A 14,705-nucleotide genomic window follows, 5' to 3' on the forward strand; every position below is an offset into this window, starting at 1 on the left:
CGAGGTAATCCAGTAAGTACTACCATGTCTAAATATCAGCTCTGTATCTTACTTCCAAATCCCTCAGTCCACCCTGTCTCTATAAATGACAACTCCAACTTTCCAGTTACTTGATTTCAAACCATAAAATCATTCTTGACTTCTCTCCTCTCATTTGCCATAACCCATCTGGCAGTAAATTTTCTTGGTTCTACCTTTAAGACGCATACAGAATATGCCCATTTTCACCAACTCTACTGCTTCTATCCTATTCCAAGCCATCATCATCTCTCACTTGGACTATTACAATAACTTCCTGACTAGTTTTCTTGTCCTTACTCGGACTCCACAGCATATTCTCCAACAAATAATTCAGAGGGATTCACTTAAATGCAAGTCAACCTAATCAAGCCATTGTTTCTAATTTCCAGTGTAAAATACAGGAGATGGAGGAATAAATTAAATCACATAGAAAAACGATCAAAGATCTTCAAGATAACTGGCTCAGGCTCTTCAATAAGTTAATGCCACAGGAAAAAAGGATGGGGGTTGTAGAGCTGTTCTACATTAAAAGTTATGTAAGAAGGCTAACAATCAAATGCAATGGATGGTTCTTGATTTAATTCTGTTTTAAACAAAACCACTATAAAGGAAATTTTGGGGAAAATTAGGAAATATGATTATCAACTGGGGATTAAAATTCTTAGTTTTGGTAGCTCTGATACTGTATATAGTGATTATGCAGGAAAATGTTTTGTTTTTCTAAAGGAATGTATGCTGAAGTATTAGGGGATAAAATACCCTGAGAACACTCACCAGCAGCACTTGTGGCTACAGCATTGATTGTGAGATAACTCGCAGATTACAGTCTTAAAATTACCGCCAAAGTTTGCCATGAAATATCTCGCTTTATTATTATATTCACATCGCTCTAGTATATTGATAGACTTTGGAAACAAATGACATCATTCTGTTTATAGCATTCTGGTTTTAGTAAGAGTATTTCCATTTACAACATATAGTAATTCTCAATCGCTGAAAACGTCAAATCCTAGAAAATGGAGCATTCCTATGAGTGATATTAACATTGTTTTCAAACATTCGTTAGCCGAAGATTCATTTGATGGATCTGATTTTTCTGAAATAGACAATTCCGATGATTTTTTGGATAGTGCTTTGGCAAACTATATGGTCAGGCCTCCATCCAATTTGGAATCTGATGGAATACCCCTACATCAAATGACTTGAGTCGTACTCTGAAATGTCACGATTCCACATCAAATATATGACTTTACTGTCACACCTGGCAGAAAATTTGATGTCAGTGATACCACTGACCCACTGCAGTATTTTGAACTGCTCTTTACTGAGGCATTAGTTTCAAAAATTACTGGTGAAATGGATACCCAAGCTGCTTTTTTGGCTTCAAAGCTACCTGGTCCAAAAGAATGGAAAGACCCTGACAATGACGAAATAAAAGTCATTTCTGCAGTAGTGTTCCTGCAAAGTATTGAGCAGAAACCTGAGCTGGAGATGTTTTGGTTGACAAAATTTCTTTTGGATGCATCTTAATTCAGGCAAATTATGACTGCTGAAAGATTTTTACTTTTGCTTCGGTGCCTGCATTTTGTTAACAATTCTTCCATATCTGCTGGTCAATCAAAGGCCCAGATATCATTGCAGAAGATTAAACCTGTGCTTGACTTTCTTGTAAATAAGTTTTCAACTGTATATACTCCAAACAGAAACACTGCAGTCAATAAATCACTGAAGCTGTTTAAAGGGAGGTTAGCTATGAAGCATTACATCCCTATGAAACAAGCACAATTTGGTCTCAAGCTATATGTACTTTTTGAAAGCCAATCTGGTTTCAAATTCATAACGGGCCCTGTGTGAACAAGCACATTCTGCTTGTTCACACAGGGCCCGTTATGAATTTGAAAGATTCAGCTGATGATCTGAAATCATTACACATTGGTCTCATCTTGACCAATGACCTTCTTGGCCAAATATATTGTGTCTTCCTCGATAATTTTTATATATTTCCCATGCTTTTCAGAGAATTACCAGGACTGATGCAGTTGGGACAGCTCATTTGAACAGAACACAGATGCCAAATGACCTGGTAAAAGGATTCCAAAGGAGACACTGTAGCCAGATTCTGTGGTGAACTTATAGCACTGAAATGGTGTGACAAAAGGAAGTGACAGTGTTGTCAACATTCCACAATGATACTGTGATTGAGGTAGACAACAGAAATGGAAAGAAAACTAAGACGCCATGTATCATTGTGAATTATAACGAGAATATGGAAGCGGTGGACTTGGCTGATCAGGTACTCACTTCTTATCCAACTAAGCGCAAAGGCACAAGTTTTGGTATAAGAAATTCTTTCACTGCCTTCTAAACATTACAGTGCTGAACTCTAACATTCTGTTCAAGAAGGACCATCCTCAATACACAATCAGCCATGCAAACTTCAGACTAACGTTGATTGAAAGAATGCTGGAAAAGCATCATAAGCCAGAGCAGCAACATTATTGAAGTCATCCATGCTATGATGATGTCACACCTCTTCACCTGTCTAGAAGATATTTCCCCAAGAGCATACCACCACCATCAGAAAAACAGATTCCAACTGGTTACTGCAAAGTTCGCTGCTCACACAATGACAAGGATGGCAAGATCTGGAAAGAAACGTGATATTTTTGTACAGAATGTGATGTTCTGCTTTGTGTTGTTCTGTGCTTTGAAATTTACCACACCAAAAAAAATTATTAAGCACTAATCATCATATACATTTCTGTTACATTATGATTAGAGACAAGTTCTGTTTAGAAATAACTTCAAGAACAGTTTTTATTTTTTATTTTCACATTGAAAACCAGTCAGATTTGCTTCAGCTTTAAAGAGTGTGTTTATGTAAAATAAATTAATGCTGTCAGCGAGCTGCACTTTTTTTTTCTAAATAGAAAATGGGTTAAAATACTTCAATAAAAAATGTATACATAAAACAAATATGGCATAATGTTAACATGTGTTAATTCTATGCAATGGGTATATGGACAATATAAACAAGAGTTTGCCTTTTTTTATTGCAGTCCTCAGTGAACGGATGGGAATGGAATAAATGTTGAATGAAATTAAGAGTAGGAAAAATGGATTTGGTAGAAAGACTAAATTGAGTTCAGGACATGTTGAATTTGAAGACCTGTAGCACGTTTATATGGAAATGTCTTGTTCTCTATTTGGCTTGGAGAAGTAGTGGTTTCAGATTTTGCAGTGGGAAGATAATTTTGCACCTGGTAGTTCCTATTTTTTTTATTAAAGAAGAAGGTAATGCCATCAACTGAAAACAGATAAAATTTAAAATAATGGAAGTTGATGGTCTCTCTCAATTTATGTACCTTCCTAAGTGAAGAGAAGTGACAGGAAGAGAGCCAATATTGGGACACCCAACCCCCAGGCCATGGACCAGTATTGGTCTGTGGCCTGTTAGGAGGTGAGCAATGGGTGGGCGAGCAAAGCTTCATCTGTATTTGCAGCCTCTCCCCAGTGCTAGCATCACCACCTCAGCTCTACCTCAGATCATTTGACATTAGATTCTCATAGGAGCACCAGTCCCTGGTGCCCAAAATGTTGGCGACTGCTGATTTAAGGGGAAGATAGACCAAGAGGAGGCCATGAAAAGAGATGAAAAATATATGAACAGAGATAAGAAAAATTAACCAGGAGAATCTAGTGTCATGTAAACTAAGGGAGATACAAGTTTTAAAAAGAGATAGAGACCAAATGACATAGAACTGGTCAGGCAAAACAAAAATAGATGGTATTGGCGTGTATGACATTATGAAGACAAATGGAGAAGGGTTAAGTAGAGTGTTAGAGGTTTAATTTAGGAAGGAATGGGAGATATATGTGTAAATATCCGAAGTTGTTTACTCTTTAAAGAAGGTTTGCTGGAAATGGAAGGGATACAGTAACTTAGGCAGTGGGATTGGATGCAGCATCAATTGGGTGACTTTTCTTTAGGATTAGGAAGCTTTTAAACATATTTATATGCTGAAGGTGAGGAAATAATAGAGATAAAAATTAAAAATCAAGTATTGAGAGAAAACATATGAAGGGGTAAGTTTTAGAAAGAAACAACAGAGGGCACAAGTGAAGAGGCTAACATTCAGTAGGAAGAAAGACACACTCATAATATTGGGAAAAAGAACAAATGGATATAGAGAAAAAATCTGTAGTTAGAATACTGGAAAGATGAAGAATCTCATCCCAGTGGACTCAAAATTCACGATATAGGAGTCTTTGAGAGTGAGGGTATTGGGAATTGGGAATTGGGTAGAAAACTTGAGTAAAAGGGCAAAGGTTTGGAAATCTTATTTTGAGAAATAGGGATGAATTAATAATAAGTAAAGGGATGGATATACACTCTGAAGGACTCAATTGAGGTAAAAAAAATCAAGGGTTTATGGAGGCATTCATCTGCACAATTTTATGAGATTTTCTTTGCCAGCTCTCCCTAAAAATGAGGAAAACAGTTTGCTAAGAATTTGTAAGGCAGGTACAGCAGCAGGGGGCAGTATTGCATTGTGGTTAAGGGTGAAAATTTTAGTCACAGACATAATTTGAGTCCTAGCTCTGCTATATTGTCTGAGCTTGGACAACCTCCTTATCCTCTCAAAAACTTAAGTTCCTCATGTATAAAATGGAGACACAACCCTAATAGGATTGGTAAAATCAAATGGAAGAATCAATGTAAATTGCCTGATGCTTAGTAAGCCTTCAATAAATATTAGCTAAACACAAAAGAAAACTAAAACAGGGATGGGAGTTGAGAGGGCTGATGAAACAGAAATTCATATTATTGACCATGGGCTCCAGGCAGCATTGGTAAGAAAGTAGCACTCTGAGGGACTTCTAAACTGGGGGCAAATGAAGGAGTCAAGGAAACAGAGTCTTCCAGTAAGGGTGACGAGCACTAGTAAAGAGAGTGAGAGCTATATAAAAGGTAACTCTGAGAATGGTATTAACATTTGAGATTTAAGAGCTGGAACATTTCTTAGTTATAAAGTCCAGGAGTGGTCTTACACACACAATATTGATGATATAGGAGTCTTTGAGAATGAGGGAGTTAAGAATTGGAAATTGGATAGACATTAAGACATGCTATCCCTTTTGTGGAAGGTCTGACCTTTTACTTTTGAGCCCTATTTTTCTGGAATGATGATGATCATCTCATAAAGGAATGATTCAGCTCATGTTACCTACATTCTCATTAGACTTGATAAATCACACATTGAATCTATTAACTTAGAATGATAAATAAAAGTTACAAAGAATCTGAAATGCCCCCGTTAGCCAAATAAGCCCAGAAGAGAAATCACAAGATCTAAATACAGCTTGATGAGAATGATGTCCTGATTGAAAGTGGATGCAGAAAGGTCATAAGCTTTGATGGCAAGTGCTCCCTCCACTCCAAGTGCTTCCAAACCAGGTGTTAAGTGGTTACGGCACTATCTTCCCAGACATAGCTGGAGACACTGACAAGGGCTCACACTAGTTATCCTTTATCTGGACTTTGACATGATTGCCCTATAATTGGTACTTGTCATTATACGATCCTTCCCATTTTAATAGATTTGTAGAACTTGTTATAACTTCCAAGTTGATAACTTATTTTACACTGATCGTATTTAAGTTTGGCTACTTCCTAAGAAGATACTTTAATCTTATTAGTAATATGTCACTCTGCTGGATAGGTAACTTTGGGGAAGATTTCCAATAGCCAGCTACTTCCACTCACAGGCAAATTTCAAGAAGAAAAGATTCCTTTCAGACCTTCTTCTGTTTTACCCTTGTAATTATTACATCTCCACTTTGGTTACACATCACCTTAGCTATTTTCAGCCTCCTAGAGACTATTCATAAAACAATCAAGTGTATATTTAAAAAGTGTTTACTGCTAATGATGGGCAATTTTCCATAAAATACATTGTTTGTTTCTTTCAAATGCCAAAACATAAAACATCCAAATTATAAAATGTAAAATAAAGAAGTTTAAATGTTCAGATAAATCTTTACTAGAAAACTTTTGTTGGGAAAGCCTTTATGTGGATAATACATCAATTAACACCAAATCATCAAATCATTAGTGATGGCCTCATATAATTTCTTTATTCTGTATTCAATGAAATAAATCCATAAAAGTTAAGCTCCTTTCTCAAGGTCGTACAGCCAGTTCAGTTGCAGTTCAGGACAAACAAGAGAGTGCCTTTGGATGTTAAAGTTATATGTGGGGGAACCTGTAAGTCTTACCCTCCCCTTCAAATTGGTGCTATATAAATTTATCTGGAGAATCAATCCTTAATCAAAAATTTCTAGTGAACATCCAATAATTAGAAAAAAAAATCATGACTTAAGTTGTGTTGAAAATAAATATTATCACCTTCAAATGTACTTTTAAAAGAATCTAAAAGAAAAAGTGAAAGGAATAGATGCACTGACATGCATCATCTATTGTTTTGTTGCTTTGAAAACACACATCTACATATCTTATCATGTCCAAATCAGAAATCAAGAGAATGTGCAAAGGCAACATGAACTTTTGCAGAGATCCAATATTTAGGATGAAAGAGTTAAGTAACCACATTGCTCCTTTGTTGACATGGATTTTGATTGAATCAGTCATTCAGACTGTGCCCGATAAATTCCATGATTATTGATTTCAATAAAATGTATGAATCAAGACACTATTCAATTTTCTCTAACTGAAAAAGAGAAAGGGTTGCCGTTTTTAATGTGGTTATTTCCATCCTGTATACTCTGTTATTGACTCTAGAAGAAACCAACTCTGTAGCCTTCTTGGTACCAGCAGAGGGAGCTCAAAGACAAAATAAGAAACTGCAGCACCGAGCAAAAGAATGAGGACTTTTGCAGGCCGGGGGAGAGGAGGGGATGGGGGGCAATGCTCAAGAATGTACATCACTTGCAAGAAAGATAACAGCAAAAATAATTACCAAAAAAGTGCAGAGATGACAAATGAAGACAAGTTAGGGGATCTATTAAAAGGGTCATTTTTCAACACCCGTATTTACCCCTCCCACTTCCTTCCATCTGCTGATTAAAGAGAATTCAACAAGGTAATATTAGCATCTTTTTCCAGATGAATGGAAAGAGTAGCTAAGTGATTTTGGAAATTTCCTACTTGATTCCTTTAACCATTGCTTTTAAAATATATATATATATATATAGCTTTAAATATTTGCTCTTACAGGAACCAATTAATTAATTATAAATTAGTTTGAAGTTGGTTTTACCACATATTGATTCTTCATTTATCTTTTAATGTTCATGTATCTTTATTTTGAGAGTTTTTTTCTTCCTTGGGCATACATTTGCTTATAAACTAGATCTAAATAAACTCTATGGCTATATGTATATGAAGTACTAACGTGAACCATTGTTTTGTAAACAACTTGATGTCCTATCTACATTCATATATTAATTTATACACCATATATTTATTGAGGACCTATTGTATGACTGATACAGTGCCAGGACCTAGGGATCCAGCAGGGAATATGACAGAGAAACTTACAGTCTAGTGAAGTGAACAAACAATATTCAATCAAACAAATAAGATAATTTTAGAGATGTGCTATGATGAAATGAAGAGGATGATGCAAAAGAGTGACTGAGGTGGGAGAGAGGGCATGTCTCTATGAGGGAGTGATATTAGCACAAGAACCTAAATAAGGAGACAGCCATGCAAAGATTCAGCCAGGTTTGGCAAACTTGCTTAAAGTGCTTGTGGATCATTTGATATGTCTCAACTACTGAACTCTACCTTCTGTAGCACAGAAGCAGCTATTGTCAGTAGTAAACAGATGAACATGGCTGTGTTATAATAAAACTTTATTTACAAAAACAAACCCATGAAGGGGAAGAGTCTTCTAGGCAAAGGGAATAGCAAAATCAAAAATCCTAAATCAGGTATGAGTGTGGTGTTTTATAGAGAAAAAATAGTCCAGTATGGCTGTTATATAATAGCAAGGCAAGAGTGATAAAAGCTTAAGTGAAAGATGGAATCAGTGGTCAGATCACATAGAGCCTTATAAACCATGGTAGGGAGTTTGAATTTTATTCTAAATATGGAGTGATACTACTGGAAGATTTTAAGCAGATGACTAACATAACCTGGTGTGCACTTTAAAACATAAACTCCTGGAGGTCCCAGTCAAGATAGCATAGAGGGTAGAGGCTTTGTACATCTCCTCTTGCGACCACACCAAAATTGTGACAAAAGTATGGAGCAAAGAGCAAGAAAAGTCACCTGGGGTCTGGATAAACAGAAGCCCTACAACTAGGGAGAGAATTAAAAAATCACCTTGGAATGATAGAAGGGGGCAGAGACACGAGACCGCCTAGTCCCATGTGTGCTGAGCGAGACAGGCTACAGCAGATGCAACTGGCAGGTGCAGATGTTCCTCTCAAAGAGACTGCAACCACGACTGGACTTTCATGGTGACGGACTCGCTCGCCCTGAGCTCCAGTGCTAGGGGCAGCTGCTCAGGGGGCCACCAGGTACATATGGGGGGACACTGAGTTGTAGGGCTTCGTGGTGAGGGCTGGAGGGGAGGCTCTCTCTTGGGAAGAAGTGCGAGGGGTACCCACTGATCCTTGATTGAGCCCTCCCAGCATGCAGATGCAGGTGCTGCCATAGCTGAGCCACCATCAAACCAGATTACAGAGGTCACTCCATCCAGAGGACTCCCTGAAACTCTGCCCCTCCAAACTTGTGGCCTTACCCAAGCTACATCCAGTGCTGTCCTTGGTGTGACCAGTACTCCAAGACACACACTGGGAGCAACCAGCATTGGTTTCTGGTTTAGCCTCTTGAGGTAACTATAAGCATGGCATGTGTGGGAGCTATCTGTGGATTGCTTGCTGACTGTTACCAGGTGTCCCCAGAGGGGCACAGGCTACAACTATACTTGGCCTGCAGCTGGACCCCTCTCAGGACTGTGCCACTGAACTGCACAAAGCCACACTACTAAGACCGAGAGACTTAGGAGCTTTACATAATGCATAGAAACAGACACAGAAAGGCAGCCAAAAGGAGGAGACAAAGAAGCATGCCCCACATGAGAGCAGAGAACAGAGCACCAGAAAAATATCTAAATGAAGTGGAGTCAAGCAATCTACCATAAGCGGAATTCAAAACACTTGTTATCAGGATGCTCGATGAACTTATGGGAAGAATAGATGAACTCGGTGAGAACTTTAACAAAAAGATTTTTAAAAATATAAAAATGGAAATAGAAATTATAAAAGGGAACCAGTCAGAAATGAAGAATATACTATCTGACATGAAGAGCACATTAGAGGGAATCAACAGAGTGGATGACGAGAAGGATTGACTCACAGATATAGAGGATGGGGTAGCAGAGGACATCCAATCAGAACAGCAACAAGAAAAAATAATCCAAAAAAATGAAGATAATTTAAGGAGACTATGGGACAACATCAAGTGTAACAACATTTGCATCATAGGGGTTCCAGAAGGAGAAAAGAGAGAGCAAGACGTTGAAAATCTATTTGAAAAAATAATGATGGAAAACTTCCTTAACCTGGTGAAGGAAATAGACTTACAACCGCAGGAAGCTCAGAGAGCCCTTAAAAAGATAAACCCAAATAAAGATAAACCTAAATAAAGAATGGCAATAACTACATATCTATCAACAAATAATTTAAATGAAAAAGAATAAATGCTCCAATCAAAAGATGGGGTGGCTGAATGGATAAGAAAACAAGACTCTTACATATGCTGCCTACAAGAAACTCATTTCAAATTAAAAGACACACAGAGACTAAAAGTAAAGGGATGGGAAAAGATATTGCATGATGGACCTAGAGGGTATTGTGCTGAGTGAAGTCAGATAAAGACAAATGCCATATGATTTCACATACATGTAGAATCTAAAGGACAAAATAAACAAATAAAACAGAAACAAACTCATAGATACAGTGAACATTTTGAGGGTTACCAGATGGGAGAGGGTCACGGGACATTGGTGAAAAGGGGGAACGGGATTAAGATGTACAAATGGGTAATTACAAAATAGTCATGGATATATAAAGTATAGCATAAAGAATATAGTCAAAAATATTGTAATAAATATGTCTGGTGTCAGCTAGGTACTAGATTTAGTGGGGCGATCACTTTGAGTTATATAGATCTCTAATTACTATGTTGTACACTTGAAACTAATATAATATTGTATCCCAACTATAAGTGAAAAATGAAAAATAATTATTTAAAAAACTGCTGTGATGAGTGGACCGTAGAGAGGACGAGTAGAAGCGGGAGACTAGTTAATAGCTAGTTCAAAATGAGAGATAGTGGCAGCTTTGATTAGAGTAATAACACTGGAGATGAATAGCAATGGAAGGATTCAGCATGTGCTTTGGAGGCAGAATCAACAGAAATTGCTGATGGATAAGAAAGAAAAAGAGGGGAATATAGGATTTTTAGCTTGAGCAACTGGATAAGCAGTGATGTTATTAGCTGAGTTGAGAGAGATTAGGAGAGAAGCAGGATTTGGGTCAAGATAGAAATCAAAAGTTTTGTTTTGGACATAAAGTTCTAGCTTCCTAACAGACATGCAAAGGGGTAATTGGATGTACAAGACTGCAACGGGGAGCACAGGTTACCTCTAAAGATAGGATTTCGTCAATTGGGGCTCAACCCCGATTCTTCTGCCCCTCGCCGCCCCTTGCCGCCCCTTGCCGCCCCTTGCCGCCCCTCGCCGCCCCTCGCCGCCCCTCACCGTCCCTCACAGTCCCTCACAGTAGTCTTGGCATCACGGGTACCGGGAGGGGTCAGGCGCCGCTGCGTGAAGGTAGCAACAGGAATGACTCTTCCCGGCTCTCGTTAGCCTCTGACCTCGGAGGGCGGCGCTTTTTCTGACGTCCTTGCGCGCGCCCAACTGCCTGTCTCCAGAGCCGCGACGAGCTGACCGCCACATTTACTGCGTCTTCCTGTAGTCTGGATTTTCGCACACAGACCAGGACTCTAACCAACCAGGGCACAGCTGAATTTCTGCGTCCACAAGGGACAGCTGGGACTAATTCTCTTGGCAAATTTGTGGCCTGCCGAAACTACCATGTTTCAGATCCCGGTTATCCATGGTTACCGCCCAAGATCGGCTTACGGAAGTGATGAAATGTGGTCTGAGGGACGATGTGAGTATGAAAGACTTCCCCGAAAACGAGTACCTCCTCAAAGTCACCCCAGTGAAGGCTACCGCAATCTAATTAATATTGTGCCAAAGAAACCACTGCTAGACAGACCCGGCGAAGGGTTCTACGGTAGATATTACCGCCATGTTGATTACCGAGAGTATGGCGACGGCCGCCGTTTTTCTCGTGATCGAAGAAGTGGTCCACCTCACAGAGGAGATAAATCTGGCTATAATTGGTCAAGAGATGATCACTCTTCAAGTCGTCAGCCTGGATACAGGGGCATGAGAGGCGGCTTTAAAAGAAAAAGTTTCTACGGTTCATGGTATGTGAGAGGCCGATCTCCTCATAAAAGAGAAATTCCTTTTTTCAGAGGCTCTCCGGTTGGTCGAAAGGAGCCTTTTATCAGAGGCTCTCCGGTTGGTCGAAAGGAGCCTTTTATCAGAGGCTCTCCCGTTGGTCGAAAGGAGCCTTTTATCAGAGGCTCTCCCGTTGGTCGAAAGGAGCCTTTTTACAGAGGCTCTCCCGTTGGTCGAAAGGAGCCTTTTTTCAGAGGCTCTCCCGTTGGTCGAAAGGAGCCTTTTTTCAGAGGCTCTCCCGTTGGTCGAAAGGAGCCTTTTTACAGAGGCTCTCCCGTTGGTCGAAAAGAGCCTTTCTTCAGAGGCTCTCCCGTTGGTCGAAAGGAGCCTTTTTTCAGAGGCTCTCCCGTTGGTCGAAAGGACCCCAGATCTCGCTCCAGTGTCAATAGTAGGAGCTACTCGTCAGGAAGAAGCAAAACTTCCTTTTTCCATCGGTCTCAGGATAGAAATAAAGAGAGACCTGTTCATTCTTCGAAAACATCAAGACGCGCATCGTCAAATTCTTCAGCGGTACCTTCATCAAAGGTGTTAGACAAACCCAGTAGGGTAACCGAAAAGTCACTTACTGATGCTGCAAGCAAGTGGGCTGCTGAAAAGCTAGAGAAGGCAGGTAAAAGTAACGTACCTGAAATTTATGAGTATAACAAGGCGGGATCCACGGCACCACTGTTCATTGACCAGCCAGAAAGACCTGAGTCAAAAACAACAGATGGCATAGAATTATTTGAAGACGGTCGGCTAAGCAGTCGCTATAAAGCAATAGCAGCAAAAACCAAAATGATCGAACAAGTTTACCAACAGGACTGTGAAACTTTCGGGATGGTTGTAAAAATGTTGGTTGAAAAAGATCCTTCACTAGAAAAGCGTATACAGTTTGCACTGAGACAGAATTTATATGAAATAGGTCAGCGGTGTGTTGAAGAATTGAAGCATTTCATTGCAGAGTATGACACCTCTAGTCAAGATTTTGGAGAGACTTTTTAGAAGATTACTTCCTTTTTAGAAGATCCTTCATTAGAAAAGCCTATACAGTTTGCACTGAAACAGAATTTATATGAAATAGGTCAGTGGTGTGTTGAAGAATTGAAGCATTTCATCGCAGAATATGACACCTCTAGTCAAGATTTTGGAGAGACTTTTTAGAAGATCACTTGCTCAGGCAACAACATATTTCTAGTTTTTTTCCCCCTGGATTGCATAAATCCTTAATATGTGGAACTTTTGATAAAGAGAAATACTTTATGATAGTTGACTACCTTTCCAATGTTAAATAAATGTTTAAAATAGTTTAAGATATTTTAATTGGAATTTTTTTAATCTACATGTAGAGCCTCCTAATCCATACTCCACCCTCTACCCCCGTCGCCACCAATATGATGGGTAAATTAGTTATTAGTTCTTATGTCCTGGAGAGCAACAACTTACTCATGTTCTGTAGTATTCCATAGTATGTGATCATTTGTTTGGTCACACTAGTGTAATTTTCGGAGATCATCCCACTTAAACATTTATAGTTTTGGTTTTTGTTTGTTTGTTTTTGCATTTCATAGTCAATGATAGCAAGTGAAAATGTTAGAATACTAAGTTGTGATTTTATTTACTTCTTGGTTGCTTATCTTAGGCTTTGTAACTTTTAATATGTTTAAGTACAAGCTCTAAATAAACTGAATACTTTGCTAGCTTAGAGAAAAAAATATAAAGGTATAATTTGAGAGTCATTAGGTAATAGACAATATCAAAGCCATACGATTGGATAAGCTCACCTAGGGAGAATGTGTCATATAGAAAAGAGGAGAACTAGTGCCAAAACCTGAGGCCCTCAATATTTAGGGGTTGAACAGAGGGGAAACAGCAAACCAGACTAAAAAGGAGTGGGCAAGGGGATATGAGGAAATCCAGGAGAGTGGACACTCCCTGGAAGTTAAATGGAAAAGTGTTCCAAAAGTTGAGAGAGTGGGTAATAGTAGTCAGATTCGGTTACTGGTCAAGCAGGTAGTAAGCAGGAAAACTGAAAGCAGAAGACAAGACCTATTGTGCCTCTTAAGTGGGAAAAATGTATAGGGTGTCGAGCCCCAAATTATCACTCTACTTTTTAAAAGAATTGCCAGTTTTAATGCTTTAGAGACTGTATTGTACACTCAACCTATAATGCTGTTTTTTAAGCCTTCTAATTGTTTTCACACTTGATCCCCATTGACAAGGTAGTGTTCTTAATTAGAAAATGCACAATGCTGTTTATTTCCATAAGACTGGCTCCATCTCATCAGCTTCCTTCTATTTTTCTGTTACCATAAAATGACACACAAAGCCTTATTTCAAAACCTAAGTGCTGAAATAGTTGAGGCCTCAATCTCTTGAATAAATGAGAAAAGGGGATAGGAGACCACAGCAGGCATTAGCAAAATGCCTAACAAGAAAGCAGCATTATTCTCAGACATAAGTGATTCCATAAAGTGCATGAAGAGACACAAAAACTAAGACAGACCTGTCCTTTTCCTGGCATCAGAACAGATACTCCTGGCAAAAGTCAAGAGCTGTGGTACTCTTGAGAATTCCAGTCTCCAGTGTCTTTACTATTGCCACGAGGCTCCATAAATTGACATTTGCCTTTGTCTCCATAATAAATGGAGTCACTGAGAAAATCAAGATATCTAGTGCCCAAAGGACATAAGCTAGAGAAAATAGATATTTGAAAAAGTTATATTCCTGAAGAGGAGGATATATAACAATTTTTAAAGTCTTTGGGGCTTTTCCCATTGGGGAATCATGTCTTGTGAGGCATGCTTTTGGCTCATACTTTTTAGCTTAGCGCGCAGGGTTCTTCATGAGCTGGCACCCCCAACTTCTCCAGTTCCATTACTCACCATGTCTTCGTATGCACCCTTTACTCCAGTCACCTTGAATCCCTTGCAGTTCCATGAATATATTATTCTTTCTCTCTCATACTCTTTTTTTCAGCTTTATTGAAATATAATAGACAATTACTTGCTCATAGTTACATTCTACAATTCCATGAGTTTTTAAAATTATAGTTGTCATACAATAATATATTAATTTCAGTTGTACAGCATAGTGATTAGAGATCTATATAACTCACAAATGATCACCCCACTAAATTTA

General features: G+C 38.7%; 1 protein-coding gene across 2 annotated transcripts; it reads left to right on the forward strand.

The window, feature by feature from the left end:
- Nucleotides 1-11,150: 11,150 nt before the first annotated feature.
- LOC105303808 (periphilin-1-like) lies at nt 11,151-12,569 on the forward strand. Of its 2 annotated transcripts, XM_023521810.1 has the most exons (3): nt 11,211-11,280; nt 11,443-11,645; nt 11,946-12,569. In XM_023521810.1, exons 1-3 carry the CDS (start codon nt 11,211-11,213, stop codon nt 12,567-12,569), a joined length of 897 nt encoding a protein of 298 aa, XP_023377578.1. The 2 variants fall into 2 exon arrangements, with proteins under 2 accessions (XP_023377577.1, XP_023377578.1); XM_023521809.1 differs by having other exon boundaries at nt 11,151-11,645.
- The last annotated feature ends 2,136 nt before the right edge of the window (nt 12,570-14,705 follow it).

The sequence above is a fragment of the Pteropus vampyrus genome, unplaced genomic scaffold (assembly GCF_000151845.1).
Source record: "Pteropus vampyrus isolate Shadow unplaced genomic scaffold, Pvam_2.0 Scaffold318, whole genome shotgun sequence".
NCBI classification, from domain to species: domain Eukaryota; kingdom Metazoa; phylum Chordata; class Mammalia; order Chiroptera; family Pteropodidae; genus Pteropus; species Pteropus vampyrus.